This window comes from Rhinoderma darwinii, chromosome 2 (assembly GCF_050947455.1).
Source record: "Rhinoderma darwinii isolate aRhiDar2 chromosome 2, aRhiDar2.hap1, whole genome shotgun sequence".
Lineage (NCBI taxonomy): Eukaryota > Metazoa > Chordata > Amphibia > Anura > Rhinodermatidae > Rhinoderma > Rhinoderma darwinii.
The window spans coordinates 235805545-235823935 of record NC_134688.1 but is presented as its reverse complement, the minus strand read 5'-3'; the positions used below and the strand labels follow the sequence as shown (position 1 = coordinate 235823935).

At 40.0% G+C, this 18391-nt stretch overlaps 1 protein-coding gene and 1 long non-coding RNA gene across 3 annotated transcripts in view; one reads left to right on the top strand and one right to left on the bottom strand.

Annotated features, from left to right (window-relative positions):
• The window catches only part of BEND2 (BEN domain containing 2), a 92482-nt gene that overhangs the window by 13152 nt on the left and 60939 nt on the right, over nucleotides 1-18391 (top strand). For both annotated transcript variants that reach the window (XM_075852967.1, XM_075852968.1), the window contains exons 5-7: nucleotides 9122-9223; nucleotides 14679-15198; nucleotides 17280-17480. In XM_075852967.1, coding sequence (XP_075709082.1) covers nucleotides 9122-9223; nucleotides 14679-15198; nucleotides 17280-17480 — 823 coding nt within the window. The remainder of the gene's footprint in view (nucleotides 1-9121; nucleotides 9224-14678; nucleotides 15199-17279; nucleotides 17481-18391) is intronic.
• Nucleotides 8810-18391, bottom strand: part of LOC142742823 (uncharacterized) — a 107474-nt gene continuing 97892 nt past the window's right edge. The window contains exons 2-3 of the long non-coding RNA XR_012881445.1: nucleotides 15005-15129; nucleotides 8810-9221 (exon numbers count right to left, since the gene is read on the bottom strand). This is a non-coding gene — a long non-coding RNA (uncharacterized LOC142742823). The remainder of the gene's footprint in view (nucleotides 9222-15004; nucleotides 15130-18391) is intronic.

The window sequence follows — 18391 nt, the reverse complement described above, 5'->3', positions numbered from 1 at the left end:
TTTTTTGAACATCCTTTTATTTTTCTAGAACATTACAAGGCTGAGAACTTTCGCAGCAATTTCTCTAATTTTCAAAAAAAAATCCAAAACCTAATTTTTATTGGTACCAGTTCAGTTATGAAGTGACTTTAAAAGGCCTTATATATTAGAAACAGCCATAAATCACCCAATTTTAAAACTGCACCCTTCAAAGTTTTCAAAACAGCATTTAGAAAGTTTCTTAACCCTTTAGGTGTTTCATAGGAATTCAAGCAAAGTAGAGGTGAAATTTACATATTTTGTTTTTTTTGGCAAGAAAATCCATTTTTTTTCTGTAACACAGAAGGTTTTACCTGCGAAATGCAACTTAATATTTATTGCCCGCCCAGATTCTGCAGTTTTAAGAAATATCCCACATGTGGCCCTAGTGTGCTAATGGACTGAAGCACGGTCTCCGAAACAAAGAAGTGCCTAGAGGATTTTCTGGCCTCCTTTTTATTAGACTATATTTTAGGCAGCATGTCAGGTTTGAAGAGGTCTTGTGGGCCCAAAACAGTGGAAACCCCCCTAAAAATACACCATTTGGCAAACTACACCCCTCAAGGAATTTATAGAGTGGTATAAAGAGCATTTTAACCCCCACAGGTTTTTTGCTGAGTTTAGTGGAATTAGTGCGTAAGTCAAAATCTTTTCCAATAAAATACATTTTTACAAGGCATAAAGAATAAAATCCAGCCCAAGATTTGTAAAGCAATTTCTCCTGATTACGGCAATACCCCATATGTGGTAATAAATGGGCACACTGCAGGGTTCAGAAGGGAAGGAGAGCTATTTGGCTTTTGGAGCTGAAGTTTGCTGGATTGGTTTTTGGGTGTCATGTCGCATTTGCAAAGCCCCTGGGGGACGAAAACAGTGGGCACCCCCAGAAGTGACCCCATTTTGGAAACTACAGCCCTAAAAATAATTTATCTAGCGGTATAGTGAGCATTTTGATTCCACGGGTTTTTTGCTAAATTTAGTGTAACTAGGCCCTGAAAACTTTTGTTTGTTCACTATGCATTATAAATTACATATTTAATTTATTCTACGGGTCGATGCAATTACGGTGACACCGTGTGTGTGTGTGTGTGTGTGTGTGTGTGTGTGTGTTTTTTATGTTTTACAGTGTTCGCACGATGGTTGCCATATTATAAGAGCCATAACTTTTTTTTATTTTTCCATCAAGAAAGCTGTGTGAGGGCTTGTTTTTTGTGGAAGCATTTTTGGTTAGTGCGACTTGTTGATCTCTATTTATTAAATTTTTTTTTATATAATTTTTTTTTATGGCGGTCACAGTATGGGTTAAATTACGTTATATTTTTATAGTTCAGTCCGTTAGACCGATACCAATTGTGCATAGTTTATTTATTAGGAAAAAATGAAAAAAATAAAGGACTTTATAAGAGACGTAGATGGCAGACTGGAGGCCTTTGTTAGGTCTCCGGTTGCCATAGTAACAATCGCGTCACGTGGTGCCGATGTTATAAACTTAAATGTGGCAGTCGCTATTGACTGCCGCATTTAAGGGGTTAATCGGCAGGGATCACCGCTGTGATTCGAGCCGATGTTTTCCCCCAGTCCTAAGGCTGCTGGTAGCAGCCTGTACTGGGAGATGCCGGGCTGCGGAGAATACCTGTGTGCACTGTTAGGAGCACACGTAGATTAACGGGCTGCAGGCACAAGGGCCAGTGCTGCAGCCTGTTAATCTAAGTGGGGTGGTTGGGAAGGGGTTTATACACACTGCCCAATCAAGTCAGTCCTACAAAGCAGGAGCTTGTCTTACCAATAACTAACTACTCTGCTTCTGAGTGTGGACACCTAACACTTTACATTCTAGTCTGCAGCTTTCCATATTCCCTGGTAAACGTCTAACAGGACCCTCTTCTTCTTTTTATATTGTTACAATGTACATGATTATAATAGTATGTCACTGTAACATATATTGTTCAACGCTGCAGAAAATGTTCTATTAAAAGGCACAACCTTTTTAAGGACCAATATCCCTATGTAAACCTTTGAAAATAATTTTTACATTTTGAGATACAGCTGCTCTGTATTCTGTATACAGAGCAGTTGTATCGTGTGCTAAGACCTGAATCCTGGTCAGCGTCACTGACTGGTTCAGTGTCAGCGGGTCCTGCGGGTCTCTGACTTGAATGTGATGGATAACACGTGGATCCCGGACACTGATGGGTACAGGATTCAATGTAAGATACAGCTGCTCTGTATATAGAATAGCAGCTGTATCTCAAAGTAAAAAATAAATTTTAATAAAAACTAATTATAAAGTTGCACAAAACACGCTGACCTATTTGTTTATTTAAAAATAATAATCGCTTTTTAACTCCTTCGCCCACCTTGACTTAAGTGCACGTCTAGGTGAGCAGTATCTTCGCGCACCTGGGCGTTCAGTTATGTCCGCGCATTAACGTTTAACTGCCGCGCAGCGCCACACTACAGCGGCGGTTAACTGTGTAGGGTGTCTGCCCTGCTCTCCCTGTTGCCGATCAGCGGCCCGTCGTCGCTGAATTGGGCAATTGACCCCATAGCAGATCTTCAGCCCCCACATACAATTTCGGGGGCTGCAGATGGTTGTCGGAGACCAGACGATGACCTCCTGGCTGGTCCTCGTAGTCTTCCTGTCAGAGTGACTGTCACGTCACAATGACAATTGGAATACATTACACTACGTGCAGAGTGTTGCAAATGCGGATAAGATTAGGCGCTATTTATCAGTGCCACTCTGGCCGCATATTTATGAATTATTATTTATTTACCGCATTATTATTCCCTCTTATTATACTCTAATGTACTCCGTGCAGCCTACATATACCCTGATGTACTCCGCGCAGCCTACATATATCCTGATGTCCTCCGCACGGTTTACATATGCCCCCACAATATAAAATTAAATACCAGCAAAACCCCAAACAGAACTACCAAGCAAAATCTGCGCTCCAAAAGCCAAATGACACTCCCTTTCTTCTGAGCCCTACAGCATGCCCAAAGAGTTGTAGGGCTGCTGACAGCTGACAGTATTACAGCTGACACCCGGGACTAACGGACAGGAACTGCGATCGCGCTGTTACAGGAGCCTATAAAAATGACAATATACTGCAACACATTAGTATTGCAGTGTATTTTACCAGCGATCTAATAATCGCTGGTTTAAGTCCCTTAGGGGGACTAATAAAAAGTGTCCAAAAAAAAAGGAAAGTTATTAGTGTGAAAAAAATGAAATCGAGTCCCAAAAAAAAATTCCCATTTTTTTTCTCTAAAGTAATGTAAAAAATACACAAAATTGGTATCACTTCGTCTGTAAAAGGCTGAAATATAACAATATACCATTATTTAACTCCATCAAAAATAAAGAATTTAAAATGCAAAAATCTTAGTTTTTTTGGTCACTTTAGGTCTTGAAAAAAATTTAATAAAAAGTTCTCAAAGTTCTTTGTACCAAACAATGGTACCAATAAAAAATAAGCCCTCACACTTCTCAATCTAGCAAAAATAAAAAACAGTTATGCCTCTCGGACGTGTGGTGAAACAAAACAATTTCTTTTTTTTAACAAATAGTTTTTACATTGTAAAAGCAGTAAAATATAAAAAAAATATATATAAATTTGCTATCACCGTAATCGTATTGAGTCGCAGAAAAAATTGCCGTTTTCACTGCATGGTGAAAGCCGTAAAAACGAAACCCAAAAAATAATGATGGAATTGCAGTTTTTTCCAATTTCAGCCTGCAACAAATTTTATTTTAAGCCCTCACACCACTCTTTGATGAAAAAAGTTATGGCTCTTGGAAAGCGGGGAGGGAAAAAAGAAAAAGCAAAAAATGGATCAGTCCGGAAAGGGTTAATTAACTTCTATTAAACATTTATGACCACATATGGGGTATTGCCATGCTCGGGAGAAATTGCTTTACAAATGTTGGGCGGCTTTTTCCTCTCTCATCCTTTTGTGAAAATGAAAACAACATTTTAGTGGAAATAATGTTGATTTTAATTTTCGCAGCCTAAGGCCTCATGCACACGACCGTAAAAACGCCCGTTATTACTGGTCGTAATCACGACCCGTAATAACGGGCTCATAGACTTCTATTGGCGACGGGTGCCTTCCCGTTTTCTCACGGGAAGGTGCCCGTGCCGTTGAAAAAGATAGAACATGTCCTATTTCAGGCCGTAATAACGGCACGGACAGTCCATAGAAGTCTATGGAGCTCTCGTAATGACGGGTGGCTACATGTGTGCACCCGTCATTACGGCAGCGTTGCTAAGCAACGTCAGTAAATAGTCACTGTCCAGGGAGCTGAAAGAGTTAACTGATCGGCAGTAACTCTTTCAGCACCCTGGACAGTGACTACCGATCAGTATAAACCTGTAAAAAATAAAAATAAAAGACGTTCATACTTACCGACAACTTCCTGCTTCCTCCAGTCCGGTCTCCCGCCCGTTGCCTTGGTGACGCGTCCCTCTCGACATCCGGCCCGAAGTCCTGGATGACGGTTCAGGCCATGTGACCGCTGCAGCCAATCACAGGTCAATCACAGGCTGCAGCGGTCACATGGACTGCCGCGTCATCCAGGGATGTCGGGCTGGATGTGAAGAGAGGGACGCGTCACCAAGACAACGGCCGGTAAGTATGAATTTCTTTAACTTTTATTAGAGAAAAGGCTGTCCCTTCTCTCTATCCTGCACTGATAGAGAGAAGGGGCTGCCGATTAGTGCAGTGCTATTTTGCCGCCAAAAACGTGCTCGTAAATACGGGTGGAATACGTGTGACACCGGACCCATATTTACGGGCACGGGTTCATAAATACTGGTGCAAAACGGGTGGAATACGTGTGACACCGGACCCGTATTTACGCCAGTATTTACGGGTGGGAAAAAATACGGTCGTGTGCATGAGGCATAAGTCTAATAAATTCTGCAAAAGACCAGTGGTGTCTAAATGCTCCCTATACCCCTAGGTAGATTTCTTAAGTGGTGTAGTTTCCCAAATGGGGTCACTTTTGGGGTATTTGCACTGTTTTGGTCCCTTAGGGGCTTTGCAAATGCGACATGGCACCCAAAAACCATTTCAGCTTAATTTAAGCTTCAAAAGCCAAATAGTGCTCCTTCCCTTCTGAACCCTGCAGTGGGTCCAAATAGTAGTTTATTACCACATATGGGGTATTACCGTAATCAGGAGAAATTGCTTTACAAATGTTGGGGTGCTTTTTCTCCTTTATTGCTTGTAAAAATGGCTACGTTTTTTTCAGGAAAAAAAAGTAGACTGTGAAGATGATCTAATTCCAATGAATTCAGCAAATAAACTGTGGGGTCAAAATGCTAACTATACCCCTAGAAAAATCTTTGAGGGGTGTAGTTTCCAAAATGGGGTAAATTTTTGGGGGTGTCAACTGTTTTCGTCCCTTAGGGGCTTTGCAAATGCGACATGACACCCGAAAACCAATCCAGCAAGCTTCAGCTCCAAAATCCAAATGAAGCTCCTTCTCTTCTGAGCCTCGCTTTGGGTCCAAATAGCAGTTTACCACCACATATGGGGTATTGCTGTAATCGGGAGAAATAGCTTTACACATGTTGGGTTGTTTTTTCTCCTTTATTGCTTGTAAAAATTACAAATTTATAAGTTTTTTCAGAAAAAAAGTAGATTTTTATCTTTGCAGAATATTTGCCGAATTCATTGGAATTAAACTGTGGGGTCAAAATGCTAACTACCCCTAGATAAATTCCTTGAGGGGTGTATTTTCCAAAATGGGGTCACTTTTGGGGGGTTTCCACTGTTTTGGCACCACAAGACCTCTTCAAACCTGACATGGTGCCTAAAATATATATATATTAAAAAAAAAAAAAAAAAAAGAGGCCCCAAAATCCTCCTAGGTGCTCCTTTGCTTCTGCGGCCGGTGTTTCAGTCCATTACCACACTAGGGCCACGTAGGATATTTCTAAGAACTGCAGAATCTGGGCAATAAATATTGAGTTGCATTTCTCGGGTAAAACCTTCTGTGTTACCGGAAAAAATGTATTACAAATACATTTTGGCAAAATAAATTAAATTTGTAAATTTCACTTCCACATTGCTTTAATTCCTGTGAAACGCCTAAAGGATTAAAGCACTTTCTGAATGCTGTTTTGTATACTTTGAGGGGTGCAGTTTTCAAAATGGGGTGATTTATGGGGACTTTCTAATATATAAGGCCCTCAAAGCCACTTCAGAACTGAACTGGTCCCTGAAAAAAATAGCCTTTTCAAAATTTCTTGAAAATGTGAGAAATTGCTGCGAAAGTCCTAAGCCTTGTAACGTTGTAGAGAAATAAAAGAACGTTCAAAAACGATGTGGGATATGTGAAATAGATTTTGTTTGGTATTACAATCTGTTTTACAAGCAGATACAGTTACATTTACAAAAATGCAAATTTTTATAATTTTTTTCCCAAATTTTGGTGTTTTTCACAAATATTGAATTTATCGACAATTTTTTCACTAACATAAAGTACAATATGTCACGAGAAAACAATCTCCGAATCACTTGGATAGGGAAAAGCATTCCAAAGTTATTACCACACAAAGTGACACGTCCGGTTTTAAAAAATTGGCTTCGTCCTCAAGGCCTAAACAGGCTCAGTCCTGAAGGGGTTAAAGGTTTACATAGCCTTTAAAGGGAATGTGTCGCTAGAAATATTTTTTTTTTTTTTAGTTAAACTGTTCGTTTAACCCCTTAATGACCAGCCTATTTTAAACCTTAATGACCAAGCCATGTTTTACGTTTTTCCATCGTCGCATTCCAAGAGCTATAACCTTTTTATTTTTGCATCGACATAGCTGTATAAGGTCTTGTTTTTTGCGGGACAAGTTGTATTTTTTAATAGCACCATTTTGGGGGACATATTATTTATTGATTAACTTTTATGAACTTTTTTTGGGGGGGGAATAGAAAAAAACCTGAAATTTTGCCACTCTTTTTCGCGTCTTAAATCAACGCCGTTTACCGTGTGATATAAATAACACAATAACTTTATTCAACGGGTTTTTACGATTGCAACGATACCAAATTTGTATTGTTTTTGTATGTTTTACTACTTTTACACAGCAAAAACGCATTTTTTTCAAAATTATTTGTTTTTGTGTCTCCATATTTGAAGAGCCGTAACGTTTTTATTTTTTCGCCAATACGGTTGTATGAGGGCTTTTATTTTTGCAGGAAGACATGTAGTTTTTATTGGTACCATTTTGGAGTAGATGCGACTTTTTGATCACTTTTTTTATCACATTTTTTTTAAGTCCGGATTCACAGAAAACAGCAATTTTTCCATAGTTTTTTATTACATTTTTTACGGCGTTCACCGTGCGGGTTAAATAATGTAATAGATTTATAGTCGGGGTCGTTACGGACGTGGCGATACCAAATATGTGTAACTTTATTACTTTATTTTGGTTTTTTAATAGTAAAGCATTTTGTAAGGGGAAAAGGTGGATTTTTCATTTTTTTTTCAAATTTTTTTTTAATTAACTTTATTAAACTTTTTTTTTACTTTTTTACTAGTCCCACTAGGGGACTATAATATGCGATTCTCCGATCGCTATTATAATACACTGCCTGCAATACTTTTGTATTGCAGTGTATTACTGCCTGTCCGTTTAAAATGGACAGGCATCTCCTAGGTCATACCTCCGGCATGATCTAGCAGGCATTCGCTCCAGGCAGACCTGGGGGCCTTTATTAGGCCCCCAGCCGGCTGCCATGGGAGACACAGACACTCGGCGATCGTATCGCCGGGTGTCGGTGGAAGAGAGGGAGCTCCGTCCCTCTCTCCAAAACCACTCAGATGCGGTGCACGCTATTGTGCACCGCATCTGAGGGGTTAAACGGGTGAAATCGATACTTATATCGATCTCACACAGCAGAGCAGGGACGCCCCCAGCCCTCAGCTGCCCCTGGCAGCTGAGAGCAGGGAGATTTGACAGCTCCCTGCTCTGTTTGCTTTATCCTGATGCAGTGCCGTAAAAAGGCATATGCATCAGAATAAAGCCCGTTAGTGGCCGCCGTTAAAAGGCGTATTGGCGGTCACTAACGGGGGTATACATGATTACACATTGTTCTTATTTTTTTCACAAGTCAGGAAATATTATAAATTAGATTAGAATTTATAACCTTTCCATGTGCTGGTCACTAGAGGGAGCAATTCCCAAAATTGCAGCATTGGCATGTGGTAAAGCAACCTCATTGCTTTATGCTGCAAAATTGGAGAAGACACACTCGCTCTAGTGTACTCAAACAATCCCCCTCCTTTATCCTGACTAGTGCCAGGAGAAAGGAGGGGGTTGAATGTTCAAACCGCCTACACTGTGTGCCGCCATTTTTTGAGCGAATGCACAGTGTAGTAGGCTTAGATACAGTGGTAATCACACAGTAAAACACGAACATACACAAACATAACTTACCTGCTCCTGCCGCCGCCGCTCCCTCTGCTCCTAGTCCTTGCTTCTGAACATATGGATGGAAGCCGCGACCGGAAGTAGTCATTTTACTGTCCGGCCGCGGCTTCCAGTCCACATGAAAATGGCGGCGGATGTCGCTCGGCCGAAGACCTTCCTTTTGGCATGCTCCGTTCCCACACAGACGGCGTACGCTATAGTGAATGGAGCGGCTCCTGTTTGCATTCACTATGGGGATGTATGTGCCGTATTCCATTTCTGTATGTGTCGTTAATCGACACATACAGAGATGAAAGAAAAAATGGCAGCCCCCATAGAGAAGTAAAAGACAGAAAAAAGTAAAACACAAATAACTAAAATTTATTTTAATAACCTACTAAAAGCAAAAACATATAAAAAAAATTTTTTTCGTGACACCTTCCCTTTAAGAAAAAGTTTGAGGTTGGCATAATATTCCTCTATTTCAGATGTGTATTTGTTTCTTGTACTAGTAGTCATGTCCTATGTGAACTTTGTACCGTTTTGTTAAACTATTTATAGAAAGTATAAGCTACCACAGTGGTAACTGACTGCATATGCAGTGTGCTACAATATAATTTGCTGTATTGAAAGAACTGCCATAGTCCAAGGCAAATGTGAACAATAACCTTGTTATATTTTAGGCGATGTATGAACTGGTCCTAAAGCTGGATAAGAAAATGGATTTACTCCAGAGGAAGGTATCTGAGATGCACCATGCCCGGATAACGCCGCATTTTAAGCCTGTAAGTCAGAGAAAAAACAGGTTTTTTACCTTTACGTGTTTACAGTGCTCTTTCATATGCTCTTAGCAAATAAGACATTTAAAACATGCATTCCACTAAAGTTTACATGAACACCCAATAGATTAAACAACTTGATTATCCTTTACTTAAAGAGGCTCTGTCACCACATTATAAGTGGCCTATCTTGTACATAATGTGATCGACGCTGTAATGTAGATTACAGCAGTGTTTTTTATTTAGAAAAACGATCATTTTTGACGGAGTTATGACCTATTTTAGCTTTATGCTAATGAGTTTCTCAATGGACAAATGGGCGTGATTTACTTTTTGACCAAGTGGAGAGAAGTGTATGACGCTGACCAATCAGTGACCAATCGGCGTCATACACTTCTCTCCATTCGTTTACTCTGCAAATAGTGATATAGCTATATCGCTATGTGCAGCTACATACACAAACACTAACATTACTGCAGTGTCCTGATAATGAATATACATTACCTCCTGCCAGGACGTGATGTGCATTCAGAATCCTGACACTTCTGTAGCGTTTCTGTGATTTACAGCACAGCGAGATCTTGCTGTGAACTGTCATTCACAGCAAGATCTTGCTGTGAACTGTCATTCACAGCAAGATCTCGCTGTGCTGTGCTGTAAATCACAGAAACGCTACAGAAGTGTCAGGATTCTGAATGCACATCACGTCCTGGCAGGAGGTAATGTATATTCATTATCAGGACACTGCAGTAATGTTAGTGTTTGTGTATGTGGCTGCACATAGTGATATAGCTATATCGCTATCTGCAGAGTAAATGAGAGCAGTGTATGTCGCTGATTGGTCGCTGATTGGTCGCTGATTGGTCGCTGATTGGTCGCTGATTGGTCGCTGATTGGTCGCTGATTGGTCAGTTGATTGGTCAGTTGATTGGTCAGCATCATACACTTCTCTCCACAACGCACACTTGGTCAAAAAGTAAAACACGCCCATTTGTCCATTGAGAAACTCATTAGCATAAAGCTAAAATAGGTCATAACTCCGTCAAAAATGATAGTTTTTCTATATAAAAACCACTGCTGTAATCTACATTACAGCGCCGATCACATCATGTACAAGATAGGCCACTTATAATGTGGTGACAGAGCCTCTTTAAGCTACTCCTGAAGGCTTTTCTGGGATTCTGTGTACACTAATTTTCTGCATTGCGAAAGAGGGCAGCTACAGAGACTTGTGACAAAAACATTGTTACTTAGAGTAATCGCTTATTGTACATTTCAACACCATTGTACAGTTACAAGTAAAAATGAATTCTTTGGGATTACCTAGATTTCTGCATTGATCACTAATAAAATGTGTTCTGATTATTATGTAAGTCACAATTATAGACAAACACTAACTACACTAATAACACACAGTTGTACTATTCATGTCTTTTATTGAGCACATTGATAAATATTTCATAGTGCAGGGAGAAATAGTAAGTGAACCTCTTTGTTAATGACTTCTCCAGGAGCTAATTGTCAAAAGGTGTTTCAATTATGGAGATGAGCTTGGAATTGTGGTTTTCACAGGTGCTTTGCCCATTAGGGCTCATTCAGACGAGCGTAAAACCGTCCAAGTGCTGTGCATGGAAATCATGCACAGCACACGGAACCCATTGATTTCCATGGGGCTGTTAACACTTGCAGTAGTTTTCACAAAGCGAGAGTCTGCTGCGTGAAGCTCAGTGCATGTTCAATACTGCAACGTTTTCCCGCACCTACGCGCCAATTGAAGTTAATGGTTGCGTGGAAACCACGCACAACACATGGATGCACATCCAATGTGATTTGCACATCGATTCCTTTAAAAAAAAAAAGTGCTTTGTGAGTGCGTGAAAAACACATGCCACTTGCAAAGCACAGATGCAATAACGCAACGCACACGGACCAGATTTATGCATGTTTTTACGTGCATTAACCTGTCAAGCTCGTGTAAATGTAGCCTCAAATGAAGGCACATCAAGCCTGGTTACTGACAAATCTGTTCTTCTCAAGAAAGATTGCCTGAGGCATGCTTCACATTAACGAAACAACTTTCAGAAGATGTGTTGTAGAAACGCATGAAGCTACAAAAGACCTGGATGTACATCAATTCATGGTTAGACAAATTGTCTACAAATAGAGAAAAATCAGGACTATTTCTACTTTTCCTAAGAGTGGGCGCCCTGTTAGGATCACTCCAAGAGCAGAACGGGCAATCCTGAAACCTGAAATGTTTGAAGGAAATGCTCCCTACACCATGCTTCTCAGATGGGAACTGCTTTGCTGCCTCAGGGCCTGGAGACCTTGCGAACAATGAATTAAAAGTTATATCAAAACATTTTACAGGAGAATGTAAGGGCAGCAGCCCATGACCTGACGCTGAAGAGATGACGGGTGATACAACAAGACACTGACCCAAAGCACACAAGTAAATCACTAAAGAATGGATGAAAAAGAAGAATTGTGTTTTGGAATGACCAAGTCCTGAGCTAAACCCTATTGAGAAGATGTGGCATGACCTGAAGATGGCTGTGCGCACAAGGCATCCCTGAAAAAAAACCGGAAACACATTTTCAGAAACGAATGGTCCAAATTCCGCCTCAATGTTGTACATATCTTATTGGCAGCGACGGGTAATATTTGGTGGATTACTGCTAAAGGGTGATACGCAGAGTGTTTAACCCGTTAGTGACCGCCCCATAGTGTTTTTACGGCGGCCACTAACTGGCTTTATTCCGATGCAGTAGCCTTTTTACGGCACTGCATCAGAATAAATAAATAGCGCAGGGAGCCGTTAAATCTCCCTGCACTCAGCTGCCTTCCAGAGGCATGGCCTAGCAGATGCCTGTCCGTTTTACACGGACAGGCAGTAATTCACTGTTATAATAGCGATCGGACGATCGCATAGTGAAGTCCCCTAGTGGGTCTGGTCAAAAAATAAAAAAAAAAGTTGAATGAAGTTAATAAATAAAAAAAATGAAAACCCACTTTTTCCCCTTACAAACTGCTTTATTAAAAAAAAAAAAGTTACACATATTTTGGTATCGCCACGTCCATAACCACCCCAACTATAAAGTTATTACATTATTTAACCCGCTCGGCGAACGCTGAAAAAAATTAAATAATGAAACAATGCAAAAATTGCTGTTTTCTGTAAAAAAAATTGAAAAAGTTGCGTCTACTCAACTGGTACCAATAAAAACTAGAAGTCGTCCCGCAAAAAAAAAAGCCCTCATAAAGCTGCATCGGCGGAAAAATAAAAAAAGTTATGGTTCTTCAAATATGGAGACACAAAACCAAATAATTAAAAAAAAAAAAAAAAAAAGATTTTACTGTGATATACAAAATCTATATAAATTTGGTATCGTTGCAATTGCAACAACCCACTGAATAAAGTGTTATTTATACCACACGGTAAATGGCGTAAATTTAGGACACAAAAGAGTGGTGAAATTGCTGGGGTTTTTTCTATTACCCCCCCCCCAAAAAAAAGTTAATAAAAGTTAATCAATAAATTATATGTACCCAAAATGGTGCTATTAAAATACACAACTTGTCCCGCAAAAAACAAGACCTTAAACAGCTATGTCGACGCAAAAATAAAAAGTTATAACTCTTGGAATGCAATGATGCAAAAACGTAAAAAATAGCTTGGTCATTCAGGTTTAAAATAGGCTGGTCACTAAGGGGTTAATTCAGGCGTTAACTTTTTTTCCCTCTGCACTGTAAAGGTTTAGGCTAGGGCTTCATTGCAACTTTGGCCGCAAGACAGGTCTTACAACCAAAGCTCGCTGTGTTGCCCTGGCTTCATCACATGTCATTTAAGCTAATGTGGCCGCGTTGGGAACCACAATTACTGCAACACGACCGTTGCGAGAAATCCAAACCTGACGTATCTTTGCGACTGTCGAGCCTCTGCAACCTACCGGTTGCAACACGGTAACTTTGACTTTCATTACCTGTGATGCAGGCAGGGTGACACCGCGATCTTTTGTCATGTGACCTGTGTCACGGCCAAAGTCGCTATGTATCCCTAGCCTTAGTCACTATGCTCAGAAAAAAAACCAGTAGAACACTGTGTGTTATTAGTTTAGTTAGAATGTTTTTCTATAATTTATAACCTAGATAACAATCAGACCACGTTTTATTAGTAATCGATGCAGAAATCCAGCTAAGGCTTCGTTCACATCTGCGTTCATGGGTTTGGTCGGAGCTTTCCGTCAGGGAAACCAATAAACAGAAACCATAGGTTTCCATTTACATCACCATTGATTTCAATGGTGACTGATCCGGTTCAAATGGTTTCCGTTTGTCACCGTTGTGTAAAGGTTCCGTTGTTTTAAATGCATCAATACCGTAGTCGACTGCGCTATTCATTCCCTCAAAACCACAGAACCCTTAAACAACGGTGACAAGTGAAAAGCATTTGTACCGGATCTGTCACCATTGAAATCAATGGTGATGTAAATGGAAACCTATGGTTTCAGTCTGGATTCCGTTCGTGGGATCCCCTGACGGAAAGCTCTGACTGAACCCATGAACGGAGTACGGACGCAGACGTGAACGAAGCCGGATTCTAAAGGGGTGACTTTTCATTCAACATGTAAGTGCTAGGTTCTCTCATTGCAAAGGCAGCATTTTGTGCTGCCGGTTCTACAGCAGCCATATTTCTGCTTTGACATTCTCATAGAGGTTGTTTTTGTTTTTTTTTTAGCTTTAGTCCTAGCTACTAGACAACTCCATTTTTTAGCCGTAAAAATGTGTGGACTATGCTGCGCGTTATTAGTGAGGAACTATACTGGGTCCACAACATGTCTTTAGTTTTTGAAGCCTTAAAAAATGTAAGTATGTGCACCTTTTGTAGGGGGGGGGGGGTATTTTTTACATAGAATCTATTTACCTGGAGAGGTTCAAGTTGCACAATGCCGTCTGATTTATTTTTATTTTTTGATTTTTTTGATTATTTTTTTTAAAAACCTGTTTTGTCTTCAAGCCTGCTTGTGAACTTTTAAGTTCAGAGCTCTGCGGGCATAACTTGTGGAGCATGCTCTCTAGTCTGTGCGCCTCTGTCTTCTCCCGCTCTCATTCTAAAATGGCTGAGCTGCATTTTCTCACAGAAATCCGATATCTCCTTATGGATATAGAACATGCTGTGTGTGAATAAGGTGCTGTTCACACCATGGCTTTTTTTTTTAGTATTGCCATAAAGTAAAGACCATTGCATTCTGTCTAAAAATGCTCGGACCACTGATGGCTTTCCAGGAGTTGCTTGTATACGTAGAATGGTAGGATATATTTTAGACTATTTGCAGAGTTGCTTAATTTTTATTTTAGATACTTTGGAGCAAAGAAAAAATGGTTGCAAAGGTGAACATACCCTTTTTTTTAAAATACTTTGTTTATTAAAAAAATGTTTTGTTTTGTTATGCCTGCACAGAGGCCAGTTAACTTTCAACCTAGACGTGCTCAGCCCCTATCCCACGGTCACATGAGAGAGAAACTAAACCAAAGTGTCCCAAGCTCACTGATTCTACAGCCCCCAAGAAACACTCCAACCCATCCACGAAAGTCTCATGAGGAGAGAGAACTGCACCATCCGAGCACTACAAAATGTAAACCTGTTCCTTCAATACCACTTCCAATAGATCCGCAACAGACTCTTCACAGATCAAGTCCACCTCTGCCCACCATTGTATCTACCCATTCTTTGCAGTCAATTATTACTGTATCAGATGAAGATAATCGAGAAGTAAAAATGGAAACCTTGCCAGAAAGCACTTGTTCTTCTCCACCAATCATCGCTGCACCCCTTGCAACTTCATCAATGGGTCCAAAAAAGACAGGGCGCACTATTACGGAGATTGAACCAGTGTTGGTGTCATGCGTCCCTGTGCAAAAAAATATTATCATCAGTGAAGAACTACCTTCATCTTCAGTTCAGCCAGTTCCAATCTATGGTGAGTTACATGTGTAGAACCCCTTCCCCTTAACAATACCATTGACCAAATGACTGTTACACTTTTTTTTTTTGTAAGTTTTGAGGGTGCAAAATAATTTTTATATTTTCTTTCACATTCATGGTATATCTGCTGTTCCCTCCCAAATCTGCTATACCCTTTTACAGTATAATTAGTATTCCCCAGGGCTGGCAAACTAATTTTGAGTTTTTTCTATATTCGTTTTAGGGATTTTTCATGAATAAAACATTGTTGGCCTATGCGAAGGTTGTACGAATCTGTAATACCGTAGTGTCCATAAGCGTGTTGGCTAACTTCCATCATGAGAGGGCTGTATTCCTGTTAATATTTCTAGGGAAAAAAGCCTGCCTAGTATTTCCCCTTTAACCCTTTAGCTGGTGTTTTGTGGGATTTAGGGTTTAAGCACATGGCACCGTAATAGGGCTGTAATAGAGATTCATTGAGCCTCTACTCTGCTCTTTGTATGTCGAAAAAAAAATAATCTCATTTAGACCATTCAAAAACCTTAAAATAGAATTTATATTTGTGTCATTCATCATCTGACACTTATTTTGACATATTGTCAAACATGAACTAGTTCTGGGAATTTAGTTGGGGGCAATGGATTTGGATACGGAGGGGGAAGTATTTATTCATTTATTTTCTTTTTGTAGTATTTGTTTTTTCTTCCTTTCACAAATTAGACACCCATAGTGACACACACACACACACACACACACGCACACGCACACGCACACGCACACACACACGCCATGTTGAGATAATTTAATAATAATGTGTGATATTTTACAGGTAAAAAAAATTCTAGTTTAATGTTTGACTTATTCAGCTAAGATCCTGAACAACCAGTTAGCAATATAAATGTTATCATTTTATTCTTGGGGGGCCTAAGATAGGAAAATAAAAAACTTTACATTATATTTACCAATTACTCTCTGATCTGTGATCTCTGAATTACTCTCTGCCAGTGTCCTGCTTTTCTTTTTATGTCCTTCCCTGCATACTAATGTGTCATCCAAAGTGACATCACTGCTTTGGCCAGTTATTGCCATCGTGGTCCTACTCTGTTTATATTGTGATCTAAACTGTGAGAAATATATAAAGAATTCCTCTATATATGTTCCAGGAATTAAATTCTCACCCCCCCCCCCCCTTTCTTCTCACAATCTTGTATCTGGCTAGAAGGCAAACAGCCCTCCTATATGTGATACACACCTGACAGGGTTTTGGAAGAAATTAAATAAGTTTTATAGTCCTATAAAATTGATGGCCTATCCTCAGGACAGGCCATCAATATGTGATCGGTTGGGGTCCAACTCCCAGTACCCCCGCCGATCAGCAATTTTGAATGGGCCGCAGCGATTGTAGCGTTGGTTCACAGTTTTAGAGCCATTTTTCCATTCACTTCAATGGGAGAAGACTGTAATACTGTGAACCGCCGCTACAATTGCGTCGGCGATTCACAGTACGAGCAGTGGAAATTATGGGGAAGCAGCGCTCGTATGAGTGCCGAGGGCCCTTCAAAACAGCTGATCGGCGGCTTTCCCGGGACTCAGACCCAGACCAATCACATACAGATGGCCTTTCCTAAGGATAGGCCATCAATTTTATAGGACTGGAAAACCCCTAAACACTGTATTCTCTGCAGGATTTCTACAAGACCCGCTCATACTCACAAGGGTCCCAGAAGCTGAAATCTATGCTGCTGTTTGCAGGATCTGTCTACTTGCTTTCAGCATAAAGAGTACACTTTGGAATTTTATTTTCTCCTGCAGAGGTATTATTTTGTTACTAGCACCACCACCTTGTTAGTGTTACAGGCACAAGGGCAGTGTGGGAACCCCGCAAAGAGCAGTACAGAGCTTGGCTTCCAAGATGATGATGATTACCTGGAGCAAAGTGAGAGATTGTGTTACTTCAAACATATATTTTTATTTTTTTAGGATTTGAGTGAAGTTTGATTATCAATAAGGATTGGTAGTGTAGCCTTTTGATCTTTATATTGCTTATGCATGGAATATATTGTATGTCTGAGTGTATTTGGATTGCTTTATTGTCAGAGTTTCTTGGAGATCCAAGTAGAAATATCACAGTCCCAGGCATCTTCTTGGTGAAAGCAAGACAGAAGACACAGCCCAGATATGCAGCCCGTTACTTGGTCCGTGCCTTGTTCACTAAAGAGGCATTGTTGGGCAGTGCTACTGAAACAAGCGTACAAGGATTGCTGGCACTTGATGCCAACAAGGTTGGAGCAATAAGAGGTAATGTCAATTTAAATAATTATTACATTTTTAAGATATGACTGTATGATTGAAAACAAATAGCAGGATAAGTTATAATAAGAGTACATACAGAATGGTTTGAGGACCATAATTTCGATAACGTCTTATCTAAGCGGGTCCAACTAACACAGGTCAACGTTAAAGAGGACCTATTGGCACTTTTCATCTTATCTATTTTTCCAAAAACTTTTTTTTCCCCCAGAAAAATGTATTCATTTCCAAAAATGTATTTCTAAATATAACTTTATTTTAAAAAAAACAACAAAAACCTTACATGTGGCAAGAACATTATGCAAATGACCTAACTCTCTGCAGTAGTCGGGTCAGAACTTACGGGCAATGGGCTCCCGGCCTGCCCCACGGCGTTTCCATAGCTCCTTGGCAGCATACGGTTTTAGAGCCATGAGATCTCGCAGCTTTCACTAAAAAAACGCTGTCTAGAGCATTTATATTTCTGTTGTGTGTGTATACTAGTCTTATACTAGAACAATGCAGACGCGCTGAAGGCCGCTATCAAAGCAACCTGGGCTTCCATAACACCTCAGCAGTGCCACAGGCTGATCGCATCCATGCCGCATTGATGCAGTAACTCATGCAAAAGGAGCCGAGGCCAAGTATTGAGGGCATATACTGTACATACTTTTCAGTAGGACAACATTTTGGTATTAAAAAATATTTTTGAAATTGGGCTTATATAATCTAATTTTCTGAGACACTAAATTTTGGGTTTTCATTAACTGTTAGCCATAATCCTTAACGGTAAAAGAAAAAAATGCTGGAAATAGATCACAGTGTGTAATAAATCCATATAATACATGAGTTTCACTTTTTGAATTGAATTACTGAAATTAACTTTTTAATAGTCTAGTTCATTGAGAAGTACTAGCGTA